Source organism: Triticum dicoccoides, chromosome 6A (assembly GCF_002162155.2).
Source record: "Triticum dicoccoides isolate Atlit2015 ecotype Zavitan chromosome 6A, WEW_v2.0, whole genome shotgun sequence".
Taxonomy (NCBI): domain Eukaryota; kingdom Viridiplantae; phylum Streptophyta; class Magnoliopsida; order Poales; family Poaceae; genus Triticum; species Triticum dicoccoides.
This window is the reverse complement of record NC_041390.1, coordinates 589155804-589169352: the sequence shown is the minus strand read 5'-3', so window position 1 is coordinate 589169352 and position 13549 is coordinate 589155804. Positions and strand designations below refer to the sequence as shown.

General features: G+C 49.6%; 2 protein-coding genes across 2 annotated transcripts; both read left to right on the top strand.

Annotated features, from left to right (window-relative positions):
- The first annotated feature begins 7209 nt into the window (after nucleotides 1-7209).
- LOC119316043 (ETHYLENE INSENSITIVE 3-like 5 protein) lies at nucleotides 7210-8517 on the top strand. Its single transcript, XM_037590439.1, has one exon. It carries the CDS (start codon nucleotides 7210-7212, stop codon nucleotides 8515-8517), a length of 1308 nt encoding a protein of 435 aa, XP_037446336.1.
- Nucleotides 8518-12158: 3641 nt separating this feature from the next.
- On the top strand, nucleotides 12159-13429 carry LOC119318195 (beta-1,3-galactosyltransferase pvg3-like). The gene has a single exon (XM_037592709.1). It carries the CDS (start codon nucleotides 12227-12229, stop codon nucleotides 13325-13327), a length of 1101 nt encoding a protein of 366 aa, XP_037448606.1. The 5' UTR covers nucleotides 12159-12226; the 3' UTR covers nucleotides 13328-13429.
- The last annotated feature ends 120 nt before the right edge of the window (nucleotides 13430-13549 follow it).

Genomic DNA, 13549 nt, shown 5'->3' with positions numbered 1-13549 from the left:
CTCCTACGTTCTTTGCCCATTGCAGAATATGGGCATCGCCGAATGTAGGTGACATGCGAAGGTTCTGTTGATCCCGTCTGTACTCCGCATGTGGTGTAGGACATAGAATCCATCACTAAGAGTATCACTCGGTTGCTGGATGCAGCAGAAGTCGGTCTTATGGCCGAAGGTGGTCCTGTCGTTCCTTTTCTTCTTGGTCTAGATCTCTCCACCCCGTACGTCGTAGAAAAAGATAGCACTGTCGAGAACAGACTTGATGTGGGTGTAATCCTTTTTGTGCATGTTCTTCGACGAGTCCAAGTAAAGAGCATGGGAGAATCGGGGGTAAAGGATGATGAGGACGGCGCGCCCGTGGTTGCGCAAAATAATTACACCTCAAATTAATTAGCCTCCACTGTGCAAATGAATGATTGAAATCAAAGAAAGGATATCCGTGCGGATGACTTACAGGGGATGATAAGGCACGAGAATCGTCTGCTTGTCCTTATTGGCGACCATGAAATTGACGATGTAGTCCCTCGCGTATTCACGGTGCTTTGCGCAGACTGCCAAGAAGCCCTCGTGCATGAAGTAGGGTCAGCGACACAGATATAAGGTATCTGCTCAATCCCGATGATGTAGTTCATGTACAAGGCATAAAGACGGACAAAGATAAAATCCAGCTTCTTCAAGTGAAATACGTCGAAGATGTAATCGAATCGAAGGAAGAACTTCTCCGCGGGGAATGTGTCGACGTACGACCTTTGCCGCGGCAAGTTAACCACATAGAGTGGGTATCCTGGATTTTTTGAGGCGATTAGGCTTTTCTCTCTCCGCATCACATCATCATAAAGTCTCCTTAGATCACTGTGTACCGGCTGTGGAACAATTGTTCCTTCGGATTCATTATCGTCGCCTTCCCCACGTCCACCTTCTAGCCGCTAATACTGTACATTATGGTGCACGGGGTTTCGTCGGCCTGCAAAGACATGTCTGCGACGTGAGACATCCGAAAGGCAACGGTCTCGATGTGAGACATCTTTTGGCTCAAAATTGCCGTCGTCTACCTCCGTGACCACCACTCTAGTAGTGATGAGCTGGTTTGGGCGCCGTTGTCTCTTTGGTTTCGGTTCTATACCGGCTCCGCCAGTCTCGGTGCCAGTCTCGGCGCCGGTCTCAGTCTCAGCGACGGTCTCGATGTCGGTCTTAGTCTTCGATGTGACAGGTGGGCCCAGCAACAACAATCGTTGATCATCGGCAAGGTTTAAATATTCGTCTGCCGCCAGGTAGACGTCATCGCAATGACCATAACCCTGTCCTTCATCGTTGCTAGCCATGTTTCTTACGATTAAATCTAGTCAATTAATTTTAGACCTAATAAAGTGAATAATGACATAAAAAGGCCTATGTTTTGCAGGAACGTTGATTCCTTCCTGGTGCGGCAAATCCCGGGCACTCGATATGTCCTAGTTTGTAGCACAAGTCATGCCGAAATTCACGAAAAATTTCGGCATGACCTTTGCTAAAAATTGGACAAATCGAGCACCTGAAATTTGCCAGAACGTAAATGAATCAAAACATAGGCCACTTTTTAGCAAAGGTCATGCCGAAATTTTCCCTGGAAACAACAAAAGGCCAATTGGGCACAATCGAATCACTTCAATGAAAAGATATATTCAACAATAATGGAATATGCAAATGAACATCAATGACATATATCATATAACATCAATTCTGTTTTTTGTTTATAGCTAAATGCCATAGCTACTGTTTTTTATTTTTAGCTAAATGCTTTTGTTTTTTGTTTAAAGCTAAAAGTCTAGGAAGGGATCATATTTAAAATAAAACTAGCCTAAATTCTTTTCCTTGAAAAATAATGGTCTTTTCAAAGATAAAAAACCTTTGCAAAATGACCTCACTAAACACTTCTCTACCTAGGACAGAACCCAAATTCTATTCTAGCTATTCCTCTCTCTCTCTCTCTCACACACACACATTATTTTCTTTTCATCCAAATTGTTTTAGAGCAAATATTCCAACAATACTTGGCCTTATTAGAAATTGCAAAGGAACTCCATTTTCTCTAACCCTTCTGACCTCACCAAATTTTCCACAGCAAGACCCTTAGTACCTACACCCAATTTCTTCAAAAATATCCAGGTCCATAGTCCAAATAATTCAAATTTCATTTGAATGAAATTTGGACCAGATTCAGGTCCATAGTCCAAATAATTTTTATAGCTAAATGCTACTGTTTTTTTTGTTTATAGCATGTATTAATTTAAAGCTAAATGCTACTATAATTTATATACCCTCTGTTAATTTAAAGCTAAATGGAATTACTGTTTAGGCATTTTCATCAAATTTTGCCCTAGCTAATTTCCTAAAAAAATTGCTCATCTTTTTTCCTAAATGCTAAAAAAGTGCCTACTGCCCTAAACAAATCTAGGGTTCATATATATGAACATCATCAAGCAGCAACATATGAATTGCCTTACCAGAGAGAGAGAGATAGGGGGCAGGGGAGAGGAGAGTGAGAGCCTTACGGTCGGCGGCGAGGGTGGGCACGGGTGGCGGCGGTCCTGTGCGGGCTCGGACGGCGACGGTGAGGTCGAGGGCGGCCTCGGTCGGCGGCAGTGAGGTTGAGGGCGGCCTCGGGCGGCGGCGGTGAGGTCGAGGGCGTGCGCGATGGACGGCGGCGACAGGGGAGTTGGGGGAGTTGGGGTAATAGGGGGAGAGGGGGGAAAGGACTTAGCAAAATTTTGAGCCCGCGCGTGGTTAAGTCAAACTAGCAGTAGCGCTGGTAGGAAAAACGCGCCACAGCTAAGTTAGCTATAGCGCTTTTAGCCAAAACGCGCTATTGCTACAGGAAATAGCTATTTATTTCCCTTTTTCTTTTCCTTTTATCTAAGGAAGTTAGCTATAGCACGGTAACATAAAACGCGCTACTGCTAATGTAGCTATAGCGCTTTGTGAGAACAAGCGCTACTGCTATGCCTTTCTTCACTATTTTTTTCTTTTCTTTTTCTTTTTTTCATTTCTCTTTTTTCTATTTCTTTCATTTATATTTACTTTTCTACTTATTTTCTTTTTCTTAGCAGTAGCGCTCTACAACACAAACGCGCTGCTACAAGGCACTTAGCAATAGCGTGTTTCCCTCAGGCTCGCTACTACTATTTCTAGCCTACCGGCAACAGTGTGGGGACTATAGTAGTAGCGCGCTACAACTATAGTTGTAGCACGCTTTTGTGACAAGCACTACTACTGAGTAGCAGTAGCGCTTAGTTTTGACCAGCGCTACTACTATACCTCTGTGTATAAGGTTTTTCCTCTTAATGATTCCAGAATACAGGGTGCATCGATTTTCATAAAAGTCAAACATATGTATGCTTGACCAAGACCATAGAACAAAATATCAACGCCTGCAATACCAAAAATAAAATAAAGTATATAAATAATTTTCGTGATGGATCTAATGATACAAATTTGAAATATAGATATTTACTATATTTTTCAAAAACTCGGTCTAATGTGCACAATTTTGACTTCTTAGAGCATCTACAGCCGGGCGTCCCAAACCCTCCTCAAATGCCCGGACGGACCGCCCAGTCAGTGACCGGTCACGATTTTTCGACCCAGGCGGCCGCCTCAAACGGGCCACAAATGTCCGGGCTGACCGGCACCCCTCATATCCAACCCAAATATGGGGCGGATATGAGGGCGCCCGGGCACGCATCGGACTCGATCCATGCTGGCCCACCCGACCCCACATATATTTCTCCCCATCCGCTCGCCGGACCAAACTAGCCACTTCACTCCACTCCTCTCCGCCACCCGAGCTCACCTCCGGCGGTTTCCGGCCTTCTCCGGCATGGCAGACAGCGGATCTGACTCCGACCAATCCGAATCCGTCAAGTGGGGTGTCATTCCGTGCGGGTTGAAGGAGGCAATGGCGGTCCGCATTGCACTCCGCCGCTCCGGGGAGGACAGCGCCCGGCCGACGGACGGATCTGTCCGCCGCGACTCCATAGCGTTGGCGCAACGGGCGCTCGGGTCCTCTGGGGCTGGATCCTCGCAGTCCCGGCAGCCGGAACCCCTCTCCTTCCCCATCACCGGGCGGGCATACTATGAGTCCCACCGGGAACGGGCGGCCTGCCGTGGCAAGGAGAGGATAAGGGCCGCTGAGGCCCGTATCGTGACAGAAATGGCGGCGGCGGAGGCGGTCGCAGAGGAGGAAGCGATTTGTGCCTGCATTGTGAAGAAACGGCAGCGGAGGAACACGCGCGCCCTCGCTCGAGAGCAGAATCGGGCGGTCCGTGCCATGGCCGGACTGCCACCGAAGGAGGAGAAGGAGGACAACTCCGGCGACGAGCAGATCCGGCTCAATCCGTATTGCGCCTTCGACCGGTACTTAACTAGTAGTTATGGAGTAGCCGGACGATGTGTGTGCATCGACGTAGTTGCATGGGTTTGTATGGATTTGAGATATGATAATTAAGGTGTCCGAATATGGATTACATTATTTAAGCGGTGTCCGGTCAGTGTCCGCGGGCTGGATTTGCTTAGCGACTGTAGATGCTCTTATGTCCTACCAGTACTATGGTTTGTCCATGAAGCTCGGATGCCCGTGACGCCAACCACAAGATTTATAGTACTGTTTTTTGGCAGTGATGCTTATATTCATGATTGTTAAGAACAATTGTTGTGAAAATACGGATTAATGTCCTATCGAGTTTTGAGGATCATGTGTCTTTGCTGGACATTTCTATACCTTGTTACTGGACTGCAAAAGTAAAGTGTGTTCTCATGCCAAAATCCTTGAAGCCAAAAACACAAAAGGCCGAGTGAAAGATGAACACCATCAGAGGCGGAGGATGGAAAAAAATTAAGGTGTGACGAAGTTTTAAGGAAATTTTTTTTTGATGCAAATCGAAAGAGTCAATACACATTACAACTCAAAATGAAATACACTGAAAATGTAGGCATATTTCAATAGGAAAACAACCTAAAATATACCGATAATGATGCTTTCAATGGCGTCTAGAAGACCCAGGCAATGATAATACACTAGCATGAATGAATATAAACAAATCTGAAGTTCTGGAGTTCTGGTTCAGAAACTTCAGATCATGGATAACTGACAGAAGAAAAAACGCCAATGCCCCAACAAAGTTCAGAGTTCAGACCTAGCCCCTAGGGATTACCAGAAAAATCCCCGACCCCGACTGTGGCCGTCGCCTGCTGAAGCCGCCGGTGAAGCCCCCGCGTCGCTGGAGCCGCCGCTGCAAGCGCCACTGTGCAGCAGCCCTCCAAGCCCCCAGCCCGCTGACGTCGTCGACTGCCCCGTCGTCGCGCCCGCCTGGACCTCGCGACCTGGCCAGCCGCCGCCGTCGCGCTAGGTTTGGTCGCGTCTGGGTGGGTGGAGTTGGTCGCGTTCGCGTCGCGGCGTCGGTGTGTGCGGGCGTTCATTTCTTTCTGTTTTTCTAGGTATACATTAGTGGGCGCTCGATGCAGAGCCCCATCTGGCCGCGGTCGATGCTTCAGCCGATGTCTAGGCACTACAAAAGTGATAGATACGTAGACATAAAAAATTTTTGGCCAAAAAACAAGGTATGGCGGGCGCCATACCCTGCCCACTGGAGCCCTCCGCCAGTGAACACCATCATTGATGAACCTTCGAATAGAGAATCAAAAACCAAAGGGTCAATTAACATCCAGTGAAGAAAGGGTAAGAGGAAAAACGGCGCAGCAAGGCGAGCGTGTGCTTCCAGTGAAAAGGAATCCGAAAGAGGTAGCATTAGCAATGTGGCGAGGAAACAGAGCAAACTTGACCGCCGGCCGAGTCACGGGCACGCCGTATACGCCGTATACTTCCACCACGTAAGTCGTAGCCGCATGTTACACGTACGCACGCTATGTACAGACCATGCCTAGCTATGCCTAAGTTTTGCGTGTGCGTCCATGCTGTACCGCAGGTTTTGACAAAAGCATACTCATTTTTTCAGTTCGCCGCAGGAAAAAAACAAACAAAGCCATACCCCCTTGCGTCGCCTCCCTTGGGCGACGCTAGGGGCCGTCGCCTCCCTTGGGCGACGCTAGGGGCCCCAAAACCTAGCGCCGTCAGCATCCCCCTCGTCCATTCTCCTGCCGCCCTGCCGCCGGCGAGGTCCGCGGTGGCGACAAGCCCAGTGCGCAAGGCGCTAGGGTGGGTGGATCGTAGCCGGAATCCCCCGAAGGGGGTAGGGACACCTGTTGTGGTGCGTCTGTGGGCAGCAGGCAGGGCAGCGGCCGGCGACCCTTGGCCAACGGCTAGGGCTTCCTGGTGGCGGCGGTGGTCGACACTCCATGGCCGACATGGTGAGGCTCTTCTGCCTGGAGATGGGTCGCGGCGGGCGCGTGTGGATGGGTGTTCGTAGGATGATGCCGTTGCCTGGCGTCGCAGTGTAGTCGATGACAGTATGACATGGCGAGGTGAATGTATTGATCGCTCCATGCGCATGCGGTGTGCGCAATGGGTCTAGTTAGACCGATCGGTGCTCTCGGCTGGCTAGTGAAGCCATCCAAATATTTGATGTGTGTTGATATGAGGTCAGGACACATGATCAAGTATGTAGTTGTTACGACAATAGTTGCTAGGAAGGTGACTTTGACCCATAGTTTATAGCTTTTTCAGCAGGGTGTCGCTAAATGGGCCTTTATAAATAGCCTGTTATAGCTTCGTCATAGTTAATTATAGACCCGTCGCTATTTTTCATAACCCGCTATTTAAAACATTGCTTTGACCTTTGAGTTGATTCATGGATTTATTTTGACGAGTAGTGTCCAATAATATAATAAAATGATTGTGTACATAGGTCAGGGTCATCCTTTATTTCGATTTATTTTTTCCAGTTCGACTATGAAGCCCGAGCATGTGTAGTCGTATACGTGTATGCTCTTGTTGTTTTAGCAGAAAGAAGTGCGTGCCTGAGTCAGTGAGTTGGTTTGTCGGGAACGTGCATGGCTTGCCTGAGCAGCCACGCGCCCACGCACGGCGTCCTTGCTGGCCTCTGAAACTCTGCACTTGACAGCGCGCATAAATAAACCGCCGGTGCAACTCACTCCCTCCCTCGCCATGGATGATAGACCGCTCGTCGCCGAGCTCCGAACTAAAACAGACTTGTTACCTGTGCAGTATCAATGGATCAGGGCACCCACAGTCGATGGAGGAGTCCATTTCCCGGGTCGCCCATGGAGCGCGTGGACGCGCATGGCGGTGGCCTCAAGGCGCTGGAGGTGGACGTGGAGCAGCAAGAGGAGATAATCGACTTCGAGGCAGAGCCGCCGGGCTCCTCTGAATCGGTCGAGATCTCCAACCTCAAGAAGCGCATGTGGAAGGACCAGATGCGCCTCATGAAGCTCGAGGGCCGTGCCGGCGCCAGGAGCGGTGCGCCGGCCCGGCGGCAGCTGGAGGACCAGGAGGAGGACGGTCCCGAGGCGCGGTGCCGGCGGAAGGCGATGCTGCGCGCGCAGGACGGCGTGCTCTGGCACATGATGAAGATGATGCAGTCCTGCAACGCGCGCGGGTTCGTGTACGGCGTGATCGACGAGGCCGGCGAGCCCACGTCCGGCTCCTCCGACAGCCTCCGCGGCTGGTGGAAGGACAAGGTCGTCTTCGACCGCAGGGGGCCGAAGGCCCTCATCACCGGCACCTCCGCCGCCGCCGGTAGCAGCAGCCCGCTGGGGCTTGCCTCCTACCTCCACCGCCTCCAGGGCATCCAGGACAACACGCTGGGCTCGGTGCTCTCGGCGCTCCTCCAGCACTGCGAGCCGCCGCAGCGCAACTTTCCCCTGGAGCGGGGCCTGGCGCCGCCGTGGTGGCCGACGGGGAAGGAGCCGTGGTGGGGCACGCAGGGCGAGACGCAGGCCCACCAGGGGGCGCCGCCGTACCGGAAGCCGCACGACCTGAAGAAGGCGTGGAAGGTGTCCCTGCTGAGCGCGGTGATCAAGCACATGAGCCCGCGCTTCGACCAGATGCGCAGGCTCGTGTGGCAGTCCAAGCGGCTGCAGCAGAGGATGAGCGCCAAGGAGTCCGACACCTGGTCCAAGGTGCTCCGGCAGGAGGAGGCGCTCAGCGGCCGGCTCAAGAGCTCGCTTCGGATCACGCCCCTCGACGACGACTACGACGACGGCGAGGGGCTGGAGGACGGCCCGGAAGACGTGGCGCGTGGCCCGCATGACAAGCGCAAGTGCGAGGGCGTCCCGAGCGGCAGCTCGGGCGGGAAGTGCCGCCGCAGGCCAAGAGGCGGGAGCCGGGACCTGGCTGCGGTGGTGCCCGGGCTCGAGGCTGGAGTCCTCGCCGAGGAGAGCCAGAGCCCCATCAACGAGCTCATGAAGCTGTACTACAGCTGCCTGCAGGGGGGCGGTGCGGAGGAGAAACACGACGTGGCGATGCAGGGAGCGCCGGGAGGCGTCGATGATGTGGCGCAGCAATTCCTGATGGATGTCATCGGGAGCTGCCCGGAAGTAGATCATGTGCTGCGCTTGATGGAGGAGTGATGTGTCGTGTGGAGAAATGAATTCTACCCAAGCCATACCCCACAGTGCGGGAGCTACTATTTCTCTTTTTCCTTTCGGGCAAATGCGGGAGCCATTTCTCGTCTACTCTACTGTGAGATGGAGTATATTTAAACACATGTTCAACATTTTTAATGGCACAAATTTTTTAACTAACAAAACATTTTTACATTGTATAAATATTTATTTAATGTCATGAACATATGTTTTAACCACGTGAACATTTTTAAAATGTCAGGTGCGATTCATTTTTCTAAATGGTAGAAATCTTTATTTTAAATTACATGGACATTATTTTTACTTTGTATAAGTATTTTGTAGAAAATTCACAAACATTTGTTCGAAACGCATGAGCAGTTTAAAAACGTCACATGGATTTTTTGAATTACGAGAATGTTTTTTTAAATTGTACTAATTTTACTTTTAGAAAATCGCGAAGATTTTTTCAAAATGTCTGAACATTTTTAAAATGACACCTACATTTGTCCAAGGGTATTAACATTTTTTTAAATCACGATGGACGTTCCAAAAATTTCAGGAGAAATATAAGTAGTAGCAGTAGTAGTAGTAATAATAATAATAATAATAATAATAATAACCTCCCGCGGTGAGCCGACCCATTTGGGCGTTCTTGAGGCGAGACGTGTGTTTGTGTCTCGCAAGACCGCGGCCGAATTTGTTCTGCCCGTGGCGAGCTAGTGGGGCCTCCTATTCGACGCTCTTTGCATCCTGGTTGCCGCACATGGGGCATCTTGGTGGGCCTGCCCATGGCACAAGGGAGTCTTTTTTTCCCTGAATTCTAAAAAGTGCATACGCATTAATTAGCGAAACTAAGCGGCCGGACTCTCACACATGCATGCATGCAGTGTTGTGGTCTAAAATTTTGTCTTTATGCATGACGTGGCGGATAGTAATGACATTCACGTGAGCAGGAGATTCCTTGTCTGATGGGTGTGCATGTGCACTTATTTTAGGTTTTCAAATTTTTGAAAAGTCATATCTTTCAAACTGTGAATCCAAATTCAGATCCGTCTTCACCGCTGGATTCCTCACGGCGAAATCTTTGAAACTAGATCCCCCATGAGTATGTTTTGACGAAAAAAAATTGATGCCAACTTTGGTGCTATATCGTGCAATTTTAGTACTGCATTATGCAACTTTAGTACTGAATGGTGCAACTTTTTTATAAACTTAGTTTTTATAGCTGCATGATCCAATTTTCTATGAGATTGCAACCTACCAACCATGAGAACGTAATGTACAACTAGTCTACTGCCCCCGCCAACAACCTAGTAGTCGATGTGCAACTCTCATCCTTACTCGTGGATGTGTAGTTTTTCATGCTTTTGCACACCCTGCCCCACCCTCCTACCAGTGCTATGTGCAACTTAGTCTGTTGTTCACGCCAACAGCTTATTAGTTGATGTGCAACTCCTTCCCCTCCCTTGTTGTGGATATGCAGTTTCAGTTGGCGGAGGCAATACACGGAGTTGCACAAGTCCGTCAGGCAGTTGGCCGGGCCAACATACGAAGTTGCACATCTCACAGGCAGGATAGTTTGATGATGAAAACTCCACATTCATGAGGATAGTGAAAATTTGCATATAGACAAGACGCTAAAGTTGTACGTCTCACTAGCAGGGGTGGTTTGCTCTAGGTGCCAACACGAAAACTACACATCCATGGGATACAAGAAAAAGTTGCACATTACTGTTAGACAGTTGGCCGTGGCAGTATCCTAAGTTGCACATCCACTGATAGATAGTTGGCTGATGCAGCGAACAGTGAAAACACTCAAACGCGGTTGTGGGGGGTGCACGCGCGGCGACTACCAGGCATGGAGTTGGCCAGGGTACCGCGGTAGCTGACCAAATTGCATATTTCACTGTTAGAGAGTAGTTGGGGTGGTGCCACTAGTGAAAACTGTATGGCATAGGCAACAAATGAAGTTGCACATCTCACTAGAAGGAGGCGGTTTGGGGGTGGAGGTATCATAGAGGAAAACTGCACATGCACGGTGTACGAGAAAAGTTGCACAATCCCCTCAGGTAGTTGCACATCGACGGCTAGTCAGTTGCACAAAACGGGGTCAAAATTGCACAAAAAATATTTCGTCGAAACATACTCATATTAGATCTAGTTTCGAAGAGCACGCCGCGAGAGTTCGAATAGTGAAAATGGATCTTAATTTCTACGTGCGGTTTAAAAATTATGGCTTTTCATAAATTTAGAAATTTGAATTAGTGCGTTCACATAGATGGTTTTATAATTCACTTTTCTTTTTTCTGTTTATGTGGTTCTTTTTCTAATATGAAATAAAATTTTGTTATATAGAAGTACTAATTAGGGAACCAAATTAGATTAGAGGATAAAAAAAATTAGGCCGGCCGCTCCGAACAGCCAGGGAGCAGCCGGCCGCTGCGTAGACCTGTCCTTTTTTTTTCGAACAAAGCACAGGGAGTCTGGAAGGAGCGAGCTACTGTAGCATATAGGTTTGATAAATATTTTTTAAAGCGGACACTTTCTGAAAATTCTGAACATTTAGAAAATGGGACGCGCCAGACCTTTCTTCTTCCACTTTGTTTGCTTCTTCACCGCTAGTGCGGAGCTCGTTGGTGTTGTCGTCCTCCCCATCAGGTGCAAGATAAGCTTACTGTTGTTCATGGCTAGGTTTTGCGGCTATTCTCCGCATTCCAATTACCCCTAGTCTAATACAAGTCGTCATATGTGGAAACATCATTTTCATATCGTCGTTGCAAATTTTTAGGGTTTTGGATCTTTGAGACAAAGCTTTTGTATACGAAGCTTGAGCTTGTGTGTTAAATGCAATCGGATAGATTTGGAGACAAGACTTCCTAAATTACCGTTAACCCTACTCAAGGTAGTATTATGCTCTGTAAGATGTTTGATTATTCTCTTTGGTGTATGTCTATATTTCGATAACAGATGTTTTTTTTTTACCACAACTCTTAGCTAGTGGGCGGTTGTGATCTTCGATAAATACTTTGACATACCATGACAACTGGTCGCTAATTGACAACTTGATCACTGCTTTATCACACAGGTTAACAACTTAGCTCCATTTGTAAAACGCTAAAATAATTTTTCATTAACTTATTAGATACTCCCTCGTTTTTTACTTCGCATATAAGATTTGGTCAAAGTCAAACTACACAAAGTTTGACCAAATTTATATTAAAAAAATATGAACATCTACAATACTAAAACTATATAGTATGAAAATACGTTTCATGGTGCATCTGATAATACTGATTTCATATTGTGAATGTTTATATTTTTAATATAAAGTTGGTCAAACTCTATAAATCTTGACTTTGATCAAACCTTATATGCGGACTAAAAAAACGGAGGGGCTATTATTTTTTGTTATCTCTGATGTTCTTTGTACTGTAATTATGAATAGATGAGAAGTTTCTCTCGAAAACAAAAAGAAATCACACCGTCAAAAAAAGAAGTAGGCGCGTTGACTCCCCATGCCGCGCTTCCCCAAATATCCGGCGTCCTCGCATGCCGGGCTCGGCAAACCTTTACGCAAAGCGTGATACGGTCCCGTGCATCCCAAGCTCCCCCACGTACTCCTATCACACGAGAAGCTAGCTAGCTTCATTTGCATCCAAGCTATCAAGCTTGCTATACATTTAGCATCTTCTTCTTCTTCGACCAATAATCAATGCCGGCGCCGAGCAACTTCCTCAAGTCCATGGCCGCCGCCGCCGCCGCGAAGCACGGAGGAGGAGGAGGGGGAGGGGGAGGAGAGCACCACCCGGCCGCCACGGCGGCGAGGAAGCAGCAGCAGCACGCCGTGGGCTTCCCGAGTCTGTCCACGTCCAGCAAGGCGCTCGTCCTGCTCCCGCTCCTGCTCCTCGCCTTCATCTACCTCTTCGTGTACCCCAAGGAGTTCGAGCTGCAGTCGCTGATGAGCTCCTGCGTCCCGCCGCCGGGCACCTACACCGCCGCCGGCAACCTGTCGTCCACGTCCGCCATCGCGTACGCCCGGAAGAAGCCGGACTTCCGGCTCCTCATCGGCATCCTGACGCGCGCCGACGTGTACGAGCGGCGCCACCTGCTGCGCATGGTGTACGGGCTGCAGCTCGCCGCCGACCCCGCCCTCGCCGCGCAGGTGGACGTGCGGTTCGTCTTCTGCCGGCTCTACAAGGACGACCAGCGCGTGCTGATCCCGCTGGAGATCCTGGCGCACGGGGACGTGATCGTGCTGGACGGGTGCGAGGAGAACCTCAACGGCGGCAAGACGCACACCTTCTTCTCCGCCGTGGCGGAGCTCTACGCCGACGCGCCCTACGACTACGTGATGAAGGCGGACGACGACATCCTGATCCGGGTGCCGGCGCTGGTGACGTCGCTGGGGGCGATGCCGCGGGAGGACATGTACTACGGCGCCACCATCCCGTGCAACAGCATGGACCCCGGGAGGGGGTACATGTCCGGGATGGGGTACGCGCTGTCGTGGGACCTGGTGCAGTGGGTGGCCGGCGCCGGCGAGGTCACCCGGGGGCGCACGGTCGGGCCGGAGGACAGGATGACCGGGGAGTGGCTGAGGGTGGGCGGGAAGGGGCGCAACAGGTTCAACGCCAAGCCGGCCATGTACGACTACCCGCTGCCGGTGCCCGTGGACCAGTGCTCCCACGAGTTCGTGCCCGACACCATCGCCGTGCACCGCCTCAAGGACAACCCGCGCTGGGCGCACGCCCTCGGATACTTCAACTTCACCGCCGGGCTCAAGCCCTCCAAGTTCTACAAGTTCGACCCCTAGTTGTTTCGCCGTTATTTTTGGTTCAGTTTTTTACATTTAAAAAAAGAGTTGCTACCTGTACCTATATATCATCATTGATTTTGGAGAAGCTTGTATGAACAATTAAACTGAGCATACGAAAGATAACCAAGAAGTTACACAGACTGAGGGTATGTTCTACTAGTACAGAACTAGTTTTGTTCTCAACGGGCATTACCCATATGTTCAGCGTGTACATACAAA

What these genes read in the sequence shown, in the direction of transcription:
- LOC119316043 (XM_037590439.1), top strand. Translation starts at nt 7,210, where the DNA reads ATGGAGCGCGTGGACGCGCATGGCGGTGGCCTCAAGGCGCTGGAGGTG.
- LOC119318195 (XM_037592709.1), top strand. Translation starts at nt 12,227, where the DNA reads ATGCCGGCGCCGAGCAACTTCCTCAAGTCCATGGCCGCCGCCGCCGCC.